General features: G+C 47.5%; 1 protein-coding gene across 1 annotated transcript in view; it reads left to right on the top strand.

Moving 5' to 3' along the window:
- Window positions 1-13,871, top strand: part of LOC134911302 (phospholipid scramblase 1-like) — a 48,365-nt gene extending 34,494 nt beyond the window's left edge. Inside the window, exons 3-5 of the mRNA XM_063919573.1 lie at window positions 2,149-2,289; window positions 10,650-10,805; window positions 13,801-13,871. Coding sequence (XP_063775643.1) covers window positions 2,149-2,289; window positions 10,650-10,805; window positions 13,801-13,809 — 306 coding nt within the window. The 3' untranslated portion in view covers window positions 13,810-13,871. The remainder of the gene's footprint in view (window positions 1-2,148; window positions 2,290-10,649; window positions 10,806-13,800) is intronic.
- Window positions 13,872-14,488: the final 617 nt, after the last annotated feature.

Below are 14,488 nucleotides of genomic sequence, written 5' to 3'. Positions count from 1 at the left end.
CACCGGCCTTGCATATGTACAATCATATGCGATCAGCATTGCGGAGGACAACTCTTCCGATAAGAGCTGTCCTCCGCGATGCGCAGCGGCTGCCTGATTTCCGGGATTCACCCCCGGGAGTCAGTCTGCGCATGTGCAGGGTGACGGGCGCGAAGCATGCTGGGAGGGATCCGATCAGATCCCTCACACAGCGCTGAAGAGAGAAGCCCATAGGCTTCTATGGGGTATCGTCAGCAAAAGCTGGTGAACCCCGCCGCGGCACAGACCTGGCGGCCGGGGAATAGTACCTTCCGAAAATGCGGCAAACGGGGTTCACTGCATTTTCCGTATAGTACATCCCGCACATAATGTGACAGGGTGTCTGTATGGATAGGCAGTAAATAGACTGACAGGATTACTCTAGCGTTTTCAGGTTTCTGCTTCTCCACAGGTTACTATTCCCAGTTGTAGTCCACGTGGATGGTAAAGTATGAAAATGTAAAAAACAAACAAACAACATGTCGACTTTTTCATGTGTTGACCTTTTCCATATCGACCATTTTAATGTGTCAACCGTTTACCTGTGTCAACCATGTCAATGTCGACCAATAGTGGTCGATCTATTGACTGTGGACCTAATCCATGTCGACCTACCATCCAGATACCCATTAAAATCCAGCAGTTTTCTGAGTTCTGATTAGTTACTTGTGTCAGACATGTATAGTAATAACATGCATAAGCCAGCTTTTGGAGTAAGTAGAAGTCCTTAAGGGCCCTACACACTGTGCGATATGGCCAACGGGCGACCCGACGGCGTGGGGGAGGTGACGGGGGGAGTGAAGTTTCTTCACTCGTCCCATCACCTGGCTCCATAGCAGTGCAGGCAAATATGGACGAGTTCGTCCATATTGGCCTACATGCACAAGCGACGGGGCACCAGCGATGAACGAGCGTGGGGCCGTGCATCGTTCATCGCTGGTGCCTCCACACAGAACGATATGAACGAGTTCTCATTCATTTATGAACAAGAACGTTCATATTGTTCTGTTTTATCTGCCAGTGTGTAGGGCCCATTAGATTGGATGTCTGCTCTATTAACTTTGGAGGTTAACATTGTGTGCATCATATAGAATTGTATTTTGTTTACTAGCCACCAGAGTGAGCTCTGGATAATACAGTTGTCACTGGATTACCATGGGGGATATGTATCAAAGATTTGAGATAAATAAAGTGGAGAGAGATCAAAAGGAATACAGTATGTATCAAAGCTTGCACAGAGATAAAGTGGAGACAAGGTGCCAACCAATCGGGATGCAGTCAATTTATCTCCAATCAAAATCCCAACGGTCGAAATCCCGACAGCATTTGACCAACGGCCAAAATCCCGACAAGGTCAAAATACCTACATGGACAAAATACCGACATTTAAAATACCGACAAGGCCAAAATACCGACATGTAAAATGCCGACAGGTCAAAATGCTGACATGAGTTTTTCATGATTTTTTCATTGAAACCGACTTGATCATACTTTACCATCCCAGTGGACCTGGAGGGGGAATATAATAGTGTGCCAAGCGCAGTGAGGCACCGTGCCCGAAGCATGGCGAGCGCAGCGAGCCATGCAAGGGGATGCAGTACACTTATATGGTGTCCATGTAGACCTATGTCGACATACACACAAAAAAACAATGAAAACCGCATGTTGGTATTTTGACCTGTCAGCATTTTACATGTTGGTATTTTGACCTTGTCGGTACTTTAAATGTCGGTATTTTGTCAGCTCCTAAATGTCAGTTTATAGGCTGTGTTTGAAAAATGACAATTACAAGCTGATTGGTTGGTACTTTTCTCTCTTTCCACCCAGAAACACCCACTTCCTGTCAATCACACTACGATCACTCGAGCAATAAAAAAATGTCGCTCGAGCTTGTGCAAATCTCCAAAGTTTTGTGTTAAATTACTGAACGCATGCGCGCTGCGTACCGTGCGCATGCGCATTTTCCACCTAATCGCTCCGTTGCAAAAAACGGCAACGAGCGAACAACTCGGAATGACCACCCATGTGCAATGGGTCTACGTAATGAAGTTCTTGTTTCAGGATAAGGATGCATTGTATACTGAGAGATTTATGCAAATGTTTTCAATCTATCGGTTTTGTTTTATATAGGTACAAGTGCGGACACCTTCTGGAGTTCCCATGGCCTACATTGCAAAAACATTTTTTTCAAAGACACTAAAAATTCAGAATGAAAATGGGGCTGATATACTGAAAATGGTCGAGCCCTCATTTTGTTCAAATACTTTTCAGGTGAATATGACTCCAATTAGGAAGCAGGGTCAATTTTATATATTTTCTGTCGTTTTAAGTATCTCTCCAGCCTATCGTTCAACTCCATTGTTTTTTAAGTACCTCTACATGTACTATAACAGTGATAATTGGAATCATCATTGTTACACTACATGAAAGGAGATGTTGGTCAGAGCTGATTTAGCAGAAAGAGAGACATGTGCCGAGATGTAATGAAGTCCGAGTTCGGCAGCCGTGCTGGATGCCAGCTGAACTCGGACGTATTTTTAAAAGGGCAATTATTTACAACCAGTGTCTGACTGGGGCATGTAGGGCCCACCGGGGAAATGCAGTGTTAGGGGGCCATGTTGGGGGTGTGGCCAGTCTGCAGAGGGGGTGTGGCCTGCCACCTCATTGGTTTGACTAACCATTAGAGGGTGCAACTTTTGGGCCCCTTCATAAATATATACAGTAAATTCAGCTGCTGCATGCATGATAATGTACCAGATTAATAACAGCAATGCACTGTAGAAAATACACCATAGTCCAGTATAATGTAACATATGTATAATGTATAATTCAAGTGTGCAGTCTGGAACCTGATCCTTAGAGCATGAGGTGGGCCCCCAGGCAGTGGGGCCCACCGGTGGTTTCCCCTGTACCCCTGTGGGCCAGTACGAGCCTGTTTACAATGCATTGTTTAGCTTAAATTGATACATTTGAAACAGAGTTTTACAAATCTGGGAAAAAATAAATACACCCCTTTATAAATCCCTGTATTTGCCCTATAGCCCATGCAGAAAACACCTTTGTATTCTTAAATATTATTGTTTTTAAATTATGTTAATTTACTAGGGTGTTTTGTAAATTCAAGCTTGGATTATCTGCATCTGTTTATAGAACTGTTACATTGTGCTTACAATCAGGGGCGTTGGAATGGGGGGGGAGGGGCAAGGAGGCAGCTCACTCCCCCAAAACATGAGAGAGGCGCCATCCAGTCCACCCGCGCTGTATTAGCAGCGGTGCATCCGGCACTGCTACTATAAATTTACACAGCGGGCAACGCTGAAGCTGCCTTCCCTGTGCGCTCCGCCCCCCGCCTAATTTCCTGCAGTGTCTGAGCACGAGCGGGAGGCGTCAACTCTGAGCTGCTGGTCACTGCCATCCCCGTGTGCCGGCCTCTGGGAACCCGAGCTCAGTAACCCCCAGTCACCGGCACCAGGGGTGTGATCCCTGCATACCAGTCACCATACAGGGCCTGACAGCCAGGGGAGGGCCAGTGTGAGAATACTTATTATTGCTCAGGCCATACCCTGCGCCCCCATATCTGTACCCCAACATCTCCCCTCTCTCTGTGTTCCAATACATCCACCTTTCTCTGTGCCCCAACACTTACCTTCTCCTTGGGTCCCAACACCTCCCCCTTCTCCCTGTGCCCCAACACCTCCCCTCTCTCCCTGTACCCCCATATCCTGCCCTCACTGTGCCCCAACCAATTTGATGCCCTAGGCAAGATTTTATCTGCTGCCCCCTAGAACCACCGCTAGTTCCACCTCTGACCCTGCACTCCTCTACCAGCACAGCACCCATCACCCAGCAGCACAGATCAACAGGCAGAAACACCCATCACCCCTCACCCATAGCAATCCTCATTTATTGCCCTGTGCCAGCAAGCAGTAGCGGATCTTGCCACGGGCAAGCAGGACTTTTGCCCGGGGCGCCGCCTTCCGGAGGTCGCAGGGCGCCATCCGGAGGGCGCCGCACCAGGGCAAGATCCGCTGCTGCTGTGTGCCCCCCGCTGCCGCTGGCCGCTGCCCGCTGCCCCCTGCCCCCCCCCCCCCCCCCGCGCTGCCGCTGGCCGATGTGAAGGGAAACTAGACGCGTATGCGTCTAGTTTCCCTTCGTGGAGAGGTCCTTTACTGTGCGGTGCGCGATGACGTCATAGGACACTGTGTTGTGCACAGGGAGGGTGTAGAGGGAGAGGGGACGAAGAAAGAATGAAAGAGGTGGTAGAGAGAGATGTGAGAGAGAAAGAGACAAAGAAAGAAAAAGAGAGATGTGAGAGAGAGAGAGAGAGTGGTAAAAAAGGGGGAGAGTGGGTTGAGAGATAGAGAAGAGGAGAGAAATAGAGAGTTGAGTGAGAGGGGTGTGTGTGAGAGAGAGGGGGAAGGGAGAGAGAAAGAAAAAGAGAGGTTAAAGAGGGAGAGAAAAACAGAGAGCGGGGGGGAGAGAGAGATAGATAAAGAGAAAGAAAAGTGAGGGACAGGGGAGGGAGGATCAGGGGGGCCCCGAGCATCAGGGTCACAAAAAATATTTAAGTAGCACCTAAGAATACTGTGGGCTCCATGCAGCGGGCAGGGCAGCAGCACAGCTGCTGGACACTGCTGTATCCAGTGGAGATACGTGGCGGTGGTGCGATGCGATGAAGCAACAGTCAAGTGGCATTGTCAGCAGTACTGATAATAAGTCAAATTGACTCATTACAGTTTGCTGTGGCTGGCTGTGGGCCATAACAGTGCAGGAGGTGGTCCAGCTGGTCCAGCTCCTCCCCTTATACTTTCTCCCCCTCCGCACCTCCTTGCATGTGATGATGCTGTTGCCGGGGCTCGATGTCACGCTGTAGTGGCCGTACCCGGCGCGAACACTAGATGGGGTTGGATCTGGACTGTTCTGCTGCTGATGCTGACACTGATGACAGTGGGACCCGCTGCTGATGGAGGTATGCAGTTCTGCCTGCACACTCTCACACACCCTGCCAGTTGGAGAAACTTGAAGTCATTGTGAGGTGTGTGCAACTGGAGGGGCATTTCTTTCCTGTGATGATGACTTCTTCAGGTTTTTTTCACCCCTGTCAAAGTACGTAGATGTTAAGGCTGCTTGACTATCACCACTGAGAATGACACACAATGTAGGTATAGTCACAGTTGTTCAATACTTAAATATGGTTCCATATTTTGTAAAAGTATGTAGCAGTGCTTATATTGACAATTCCTCATTGTATGTATTCTATACAGATTCATGGCTGACTGACACAATAAGAGGATGCATGGTATGCCTCAAACATCCAAACTGGTTCCAAACCTGGTCTGCTCTGCTGCCTGTACTGAAGGAGGGGTGTAGGGAGACAGTGATGCATGTACTGGGGTAGGGGGACAGAGCAAAGTACACAGTTCCATTTGTACTGGCGGGGAGGGGGGGATTAGGAGGTACAGTGGTGCATGTCTCAACTGTCCATCCACCCTCTCTCTCCCTCTCACACATGCCTCTCTCTCTCCATCTCTCTCTCAACCCTCACCTCCACTTTCTCCCCTTTCTCTTTTTATTTGTCTCTCTCCCCCCCACCCCTCACCTCTCTCTCTCACTCTTTTTCACTCCCTCCCACCTCTCCCTGTTTCTTTCTCCCCCACTATCTCCCACACACAACCTCTCTCTCTCTTTCTCTCTTTCTTTCCCTGTCTATCTCTTTCCCCTTCTCTCACCTAGCTCTCTTAGCCTCTCTCTCTCTCTCTCTCTCTCTCTCTCTCTCTCTCTCTCTCTCTCTCACACACACACACACACACACACACACACACACACACACACACACACACACACCTCTATTTGTTTCTCTTCTATTTTTATTTCTCCCCCTCTTTCTTTCTCTCAACCCTCCCACCCTCGTCCCTCACTTTTCTTTCTCTTTATCTATCTCTCCCTCCCCCCGCTCTCTGTTTTTCTCTCCCTCTTTAACTTCTCTTTTTCTTTCTCTCTCCCTTCCCTCTCTCTCTCGCCCCCTCTCTCTCTCACACACCCCTCTCTCTCCCCTCTCTATTTCTCTCCTCTGCTCTATCTCTCAACCCAATCTCACCCTCTTTTACCACTCTCTCTCTCTCTCCCCTCTTTTTCTTTCTTTGTCTCTCTCTCACATCTCTCTCTCTCTCTCCCACCTTTCTTTCTTTCTTTTTTTCTTTCTTTCTTTCTTTCTTTCTTTCTTTCTTTCTTTCTTTCTTTCTTTCTTTCTTTCTTTCTTTCTTTCTTTCTTTCTTTCTTTCTTTCTTTCTTTCTTTCTTTCTTTCTCTCCCCACCCTCTGCACAATACAGTGTGATGTGAATGAGGGCAATATGGTATGGTGTAATGTGAATAAGCGACACTACTGTGTGATGTAATGTCAATAAGAGACACTATCATGTGATATGGTGAATAAGGTTGCACTATTGTGTGATGTAATTTGAATTGGCGGTACTATCCCAGCAAGAACACACCCTTTTTTGGGGTGCGCATCTGCGGCTCACCCTGTCCCTCTTTAAAATAGGGTGTGTCACCCATGCTCTTGCTGGCACAGGGCAATAAAATGAGTATTGCTATGACTGAGGGGTGATGGGTGTTTCTGACTGTTGATCTGTGCTGCTGGGTGATGGGTGCTGTGCTGGGAGAGGAGTGATGGGTCAGAGGTGGAACTAGCGGTGGTTCTAGGGGGCAGCAGACAAAATCTTGCCTAGGGCATCAAATTGGTTAGGGCTGGCTCTGGCTCCATGCACTCCGGGCCGCCCACAAATTAATTAAAAGGTAATTAATTTTCAACACAACATATATATTGTACATATCAAGGGGGGGAGTTGAGGGTGTAGGGGGCCCCCAGAGATATCATTGTATGGGGCCTCCAAGATTTCTGTTGCCGGCCCTGACTGTAATGAGTCAATTTGACTTATTATCAGTACTGCTGACAATGCCACTTGCCTGTCGCTTCATCACATTGCACCTCCGCCACGTGTCTCCACTGGATCCAGCAGTGTCCAGCAGCTGTGCTGCTGCCCTACCCGCTGCATAGAGCCCACAGCATTCTTAGGTGCTGCTTAAACATTTTTTGTGCCCCTGATTCTTGCCTCCCCACCCTGATCCTCAGGGCCCCATATGAGTGTACCCTTTGACCCCCCCTGCCGCCGGGCCTGGTCCTTATTGCATAATGAGAATCGGGGTTTAGCCCGAAACTCACCATTTGTACACACCTTAAGATTTGGGTGGGGTATAATGTTGGGCTCCTGTCTATAGACAGACAGTTAAAAGATAGACAGTCATTAGTTAGACACTATATGGTCGATAGTCAAAAGTCAGACAGGGTCAAAAGTCAGACAGGGTCAAAAGTCAGACAGTCAAAAGTCAGACAGTCAAAATGTCTGACTTTTGACCCTGTCAGACTTTTGACCCTGTCTGACTTTTGACCCTGTCTGACTTTTGACCCTGCCGGACTTTTGACTGTTGACCATATAGTGTCTAACTCAGGGGTGGCCAACCAGTCAGAGGCAAAGAGCCAGAAATGATCCGTAGTAAAGGTCAAGAGACAATATCAGGCGCGTGCACAAAAATGGGGACGTGGCCTAGTTGTCACAAAGCCACATCCCATTTTTGTGCACACAAATTTCGGTATGACATTTGTAGGAGTATGACCTTGTGTCATAACCCCGTTTTTAGTCATGTTGTACAGTGCCACATACATATAATGCCCCAGTACAGTGCCACATACATATAAAAATGCCAAAAAATGGGTTCCTCCACAGTGCCAGATACATATACGCCCTCCACAGTGCCAGATACACATATGTCCACACAGAGCCAGATAAATATATGCCCCCAGTGTCAGATACACATGCCCCCACAGTACCAGATACACATGCCCCCACAGTGCCATATACATATATGCCCCACAGTGCCAAATACATATATTACATACAGTGCCAAATACATATATTCCACACAGTGCCAAATACATGTATGCCCCCACAGTGCCAAATACATGTATGCCCCCACAGTGCCAAATACATATATGCACCACAGTGCCAGATATACCCCCAATGCCAGATACACATGCCCCCACAGTGCCAGATATGCCTCCAGTGCCAGATACACATGTTCCCAGAGTGCCAGATACATATGCCCCCATTGTGCCAGATATGCCCCTAGTGCCAAATATGCCCCCAGTGCCAGATACACATGTCCTTACAGTGCCAGATATGCCCCCAGTGCCAGATACACATGTCCCCACAGTGCCAGCTATGCCCCCAGTGCCAGATACACATGTCCCCACAGTGCCAGCTATGCCCCAGGGCCAGATACACATGCCCCAAGAGTGCCAGATATGTCGCCAGTGCAGATAAACATGCCCCACAGTGCCAGCTATGCATGTCCTTACAGTGCCAGATATGCCCCAAGAGTGCCAGATATGCCCCAGTACCAGCCATGCCCCCAGTGCCAGATTCACATGTCCTTACAGTGCCCGATATGCCCCCAGTGCCAGATATGCCCCAGTGCCAGCTATGCCCCCAATGCCAGATACACATGTCCTTACAGTGCCAGATATGCCCCCAGTGCCAGATATGCCCCAGTGCCAGCTATGCCCCCAGTGCCAGATACACATGTCATTACAGTGCCAGATATGCCCCCAGTGCAGATCCACATGTCCCCACAGTGCCAGCTATGCCACCCAGTGCAGATCCACATGTCCCCACAGTGCCAGCTATGCCCCCAGTGCAGATACACATGCCCCCAGTGCCAGATACATGTCCTTACAGTGCCAGGTATGCCCCCAGTGCCAGATACACATGTCCCCACAGTGCCAGGTATGCCCCCAGTGCCAGATACACATGTCCACACAGTGCCAGCTATGCCCTAGTGCCAGATACACATGCCCCAAGAGTGCCAGATATGTCCCCAGTGCGCATACACATGTCCCCACAGGGCCAGCTATGCATGTCCTTACAGTGCCAGATATGTCCCCAGTGCCAGATATGCCCCAGTACCAGCCATGCCCCCAATGCCACATACACATGTCCTTACAGTGCCAGATATGCCCCCAGTGCCAGATATGCCCCAGTACCAGCTATGCCCCCAGTGCCAGATACACATGTCCTTACAGTGCCAGATATGCCCCCAGTGCAGATCCACATGTCCCCACAGTGCCAGCTATGCCCCCAGTGCCAGATAGACATGTCCTTACAGTGCCAGCTATGCCCCCTGTCCCAGATACACGTCCTTATAGTGACAGATATGCCCCCCAGTGCCAGATATGCCCCCAGTGCCAGATACACATGTCCTTAGTGCCAGATATGCCCTGGGCATACACACATGCCCCCACAGTGCCAGATATGCCCCCAGTGCAGATACACATGTCCCCACAGTGCCAGCTATGCCCCCAGTGCAGATACACATGCCCCCACAGTGCCAGCTATGCCCCAAGTGCAGATACACATGCCCCCACAGTGCCAGCTATGCCCCCAGTGCAGATACACATGCCCCCACATTGCCAGCTATGCCCCCAGTGCAGATACACATGCCCCCACAGTGCCAGCTATGCCCCCAGTGCAGAAGCACATGCCCCCACAGTGCCAGCTATGCCCCAAGTGCAGAAGCACATGTCCCCACAGTGCCAGCTATGCCCCAAGTGCAGATACACATGCCCCCACAGTGCCAGCTATGCCCCAAGTGCAGATACACATGCCCCCACAGTGCCAGCTATGCCCCCAGTGCAGATACACATGCCCCCACATTGCCAGCTATGCCCCCAGTGCAGATACACATGCCCCCACAGTGCCAGCTATGCCCCCAGTGCAGATACACATGCCCCCACAGTGCCAGCCATGCCCCAAGTGCAGAAGCACATGTCCCCACAGTGGCTCCCCCCCCCCCCCCCCCAAAGTGCTGCTCACCATGCTGCTGCTGTGGAGGGAGGGGAGGAGAGCGCAGCACGCGCCTCTCCTGCCCCTCTGACTCCGGCGGCAGTGCCTATCTTCAATTCTGCGCCGGCCTGTGAGCCAATCAGAGCTCGCAGTCCGGCAGCCAATCAGGAGCCTTAGCTGCCGGACCGCGAGCTCTGATTGGCTCATGGGCCGGCGCCGAATTGAATATAGACACCGCCGCCGGAATCAGAGGGGCAGGAGAGGCGTGCGCTGCGCTCTCCTCCTTCCTCCCCTCACACACCGGAGACCTTAGAAGTCTGTGTGCGCTGGGCTGTGTGTGTCGGGCAGCGGATCGAGCTGCATGCGGAGGATGAAAGCCGCGGTTTGGCCACCGCTGGTCTAACTAATGACTGTCTATATACCACACCCATATTGTTTCTGTGCATGGTAAATACTGGCTGCTTTATTTTTACACTGCAATTTAGATTTCAGTTTGAATACACCCCACCCAAATATAACTCTCTCTGCACATGTTACATCTGCCTCACCTGCAGTGTAACATGGTTTTGCCCATTAGAGAACAATTTTCCTGCTGTGATCAGGTCTGAATTAGGCCCTAAGTTTGGACTATAACTCTATAGCATACAATTTATAATTTTCTTTGACAAATGCTTTAGTCTAGATTTACTTGAAAAAGCTCAATTATGTCACTAAAACTTTCACAATTATAGATAACTTCTATTGCTGGGAACTATCAAGTTGGAAGAGCTGTCATAAACCATTCTGGGATTCCATTTTGTCCACAAGCAACAATTCGTGATATTCACTTTCCACTGGACCTCGATATAAAAATGAAAGCAGCCATTCTAAGTGCATGTTTGTTTTTGGTAAGTAGATAGTACATAGAATACTGTTATGTTATGTATATTGTTATTCAATCTAGTATATAAGTAACCAATAACAACCATTTTTCATAACCTTAAACACTAATCTGTACAGGTGTAGATTAGCCAACTGGGATGGTTTTATCTGGATTGGTCCCTTTATGGCTGCCCTTCACTTGCCCCTCCTCCGCTCTGCAGGCCCTGCTGCAGCGATCAGAGTTCAGCTCTGGTCGGGCAGCGTTACAGCTTCTGAACTTAAAGAACTTAAAGAAAAATGGCCGACAGAGGAGCTGCTGTGCATGACCAGCCGCAGCAGCTCCTCCCTAAAGCCTTTTCGGAGCCATCAGCATGACTGACGGCTCCGCCTCTACCCCGTCTGTTGCCACCTCCAGGACTAGCTACATCTGCAGCCTGCACACACAGCAGTCTGCACACAAAGCACACACATCAACCAAGAACAGGAGCCGGCACTGGCCTGACGTGCGACAGTCAGTAAGTAAGCTTATAATATCTGTGTATAATAGCTGCAGTTTCAAGTAAAGTAATATATTTATATACAGTGTATATATTATTTTTACTTTTCTTGACACTGCAGCTATTAGTGTGAGTGGGGGGGGGGGGGGGGGGGTTTGGAGCTGCAGACACAGGGCTGGGGAATGGTGAGGCTGAGAACACAGTGGTCGTGGAATGGTGAGGCTAGGAGACACAGGTGCTGGGGAATGGTGAGGCTGAGAGACACAAGGGCTGGGGAATGGTGAGAATGAGAGACACAGGGGCTGCAGAATGGTGAGGATGAGATATACAGGGACTTTCTATATATGTATATGCGCTCCAGATTTATGTCATATGTGCATCAGATACTCTTAAGCCCAACCAAGTTAAGCCTATAACATTGGCTTGATAGAGAAAAATCATTACTTCCTTTACTGCGTATCTCGTCTTATCTTAACATATATTTGGGTTGTGTATATCATTGCAGGAGATACCCCATTTCAGACATTTATTGTGCAGAGATAACCCCCCTTCTGACTTTCCTGGCTAGCACATACTGTAAATTCAAGTAATTTAATTTAGAGAGCAAGATAACTCCACGTCCGGTTCTTGTGTGTTTTTGTACTACATAGACATGCATATGCATCTGGAGCTATACACAACTTGGATGCATTTTCATTTGAGCCTGAAGGAGTGTAACTGGGTGGTAACAGGTATCTGTTAGGCAAAATGTAGTGAGTAGTATGCAGAAGTGGGCATACATACGTGAAGATATGCCTGTTTTCAGGCTGAACATTTACACCAAGGATTGGGCTGGTGCAAGTCTGCACTTATAATGCTGGTTACTGGATAGTGACTGGGCACAGATACCCTCTGCATCAGCCCAGGAGACATTAACACAACCATTACAATAAAAACACCAGCACATATTGGTGGTAATATTAACATGAATGAGCATGAAAAAATTATACAAGCATTTTTCAGCTCTGTTTCATTCTCTGTCACTCCTTATAAGAAAAAAACCCCTTTGTGTGGATTTGGCCTAATTGCTCAGTAAGATTGTGTCCAATTGCTGAACAAACATATATAATGGTAGATGCTCAATCAGCTTAATGATATCTTTCAGGTGCTCGAAAGGGAGGGGTATTTCTAAGCAAGAAAAAAAGAGAGACATTGTTTCCCCCAGCACCCTGAATGATAACAGTAACCAGGTATAAATCCCACATAATATTATAATTCAGAGATCTTGGTTACACATATTTGCGCAAATGTGTGACTAAGCCCCAAAGCCGCATCAAGGTGTCTCTGTATATTTGGGGTCCCTAGCGCTAAATCTAGGTGCATTGTGTGGCACCCCAAAATACCAGCATAAGCCAGAAAGCCCAGGGCAGCATACCAGTGAAAAAACTATAGTGTTAATAAATTAGTATTTAGGAAGCCGAAGCTATAGAGAAGGTGATACAAAAAGAAATGTAATTAAAATAGAGAAATAGTGTTCAAAAATTAATAAGTGAAAAGTGTTAATAGAATGTAAAGGTATGCCACACTAAAGCCATTCAGCTCAGCCAGTCCAATTGCTGAACAAGAAATTGCTAGACGACGCAGGAGGTTATCACTCTGAAAGTAAGTGCCACCCTCAAACTTAACATCATAAACACATAAACAGGACCCTCTACAGGGGTGTGGTATGGAAAGTCGACCACACTTATGTCGACAGTGTCTAGGACCACCAGTATTGGTCAACAGTAACTAGGTCGACAGGGTTTCTAGGTCGACATATTCAACATATTCTAGGTAGACAGGTCAAAAGGTTGATGTGAGTTTTTTTATTTTCTTTGGTGTAGTTTTTGCCATACATTGACGGGGAACCCCAACTGGTGCACCGTGTCCCCTCACATGGCTCACTTTGCTCGCCATGCTTCGGGCAAGGTGCCTCATTGCGCTGCTGCTGCACTCGGCACAGGTTACTATTCCCAATTGTAGTCCACGTGGATCATTAAGTATGAAACAGTTAAAAAAAGAAGAAGAAAATGTGAAAAACTCGTGTTGACCTTTTGACCTGTCGACCTAGAACACGTCGATCTAGAGACATTGTGGACCTAGTTACTGTCGACCAATAGTGGTCGACCTAGACATTGTCGACCTAAGTGTGGTCGACCTAGAGACCGGATACCCTCTACAGCTATTATAAACCACCACTTAAGAGTGAATAAGGCTGTTTTGGTGTATCTCTGCACCTGTAACAAACAGTGCTGCAATGCAAGGGGTATGAACACTGACAGCATTTGCATGTAACCCACACAGGCTGCACAGCTCTATTTGTACACTGCAATTTGAATATTAGCTAGGACCCCCCCCCTCCCCCTCAGAATTTAAATCTGTCTGCACATTTTAAATCTGCTTCAATTGCAGAGCAACACGGTTTTTATTTGCTCCCAACTAGGAAGAAGGTGCTGTGTGTTTCCAGAAAAGCTTTTAAAACATACATGTATTTGTTTTTCAACAGGAAACTTAGCTGGAAAGTACATGGAAAAGACACATTTGGAAGAATTACAATGGAAGACTGTCTGCAATTGATACATTAATTGTAAACCAGCTAATCACAAATGGAAATACAAACATATTAATCATAACTATAAAGCACAAGTGTTTGCCTCCTGAGACTTTTTCTTCCACCATTTGAAAACTCTCTTACAATCCTGAGTTTTCAGCCCTTAAAGACCCAGCTGTGACCTGGGGGTATATTTACTAAAATTCGATTTTGGAGTTTCAGGGGATTTGGCATTCGATTTCCATTCGATTTGAATTGAAGAGATTTACTAAAGACATTGAATGTCAAATCGATTCTAAAGCCAAATTTAACTCGCATCCCAATAGAAATCAAATTTCTGAAAAACATCAATGTTTTCCCATAGCCCAAACTATAATTCCCTAATTTACTAAAATTCATTTGCAAATCAACTTTACAGTCGAACTCAAAATCTAATCTAAAACCCCCAAATGTTTAAAATGATGTTAGACATTCAATTTTGGCTTCTAAACACCATTCTAATGTAGGAAATTGATAGTGATTACTTTTTAAGTACCCAAAAGCATGTAGGGCAGTGTGGAAGTTGAAATAATGGGTGTCCAAGGTTATGGTATGTTCTACCTAATTCAGAGTTGATCGCAGCAGCAAATTTGTTAGCAGTTGG

Source organism: Pseudophryne corroboree, chromosome 4, assembly GCF_028390025.1.
Source record: "Pseudophryne corroboree isolate aPseCor3 chromosome 4, aPseCor3.hap2, whole genome shotgun sequence".
In the NCBI taxonomy this organism is placed as follows: Eukaryota; Metazoa; Chordata; class Amphibia; order Anura; family Myobatrachidae; genus Pseudophryne; species Pseudophryne corroboree.
This window is presented reverse-complemented; position numbering and strand designations above follow the sequence as displayed.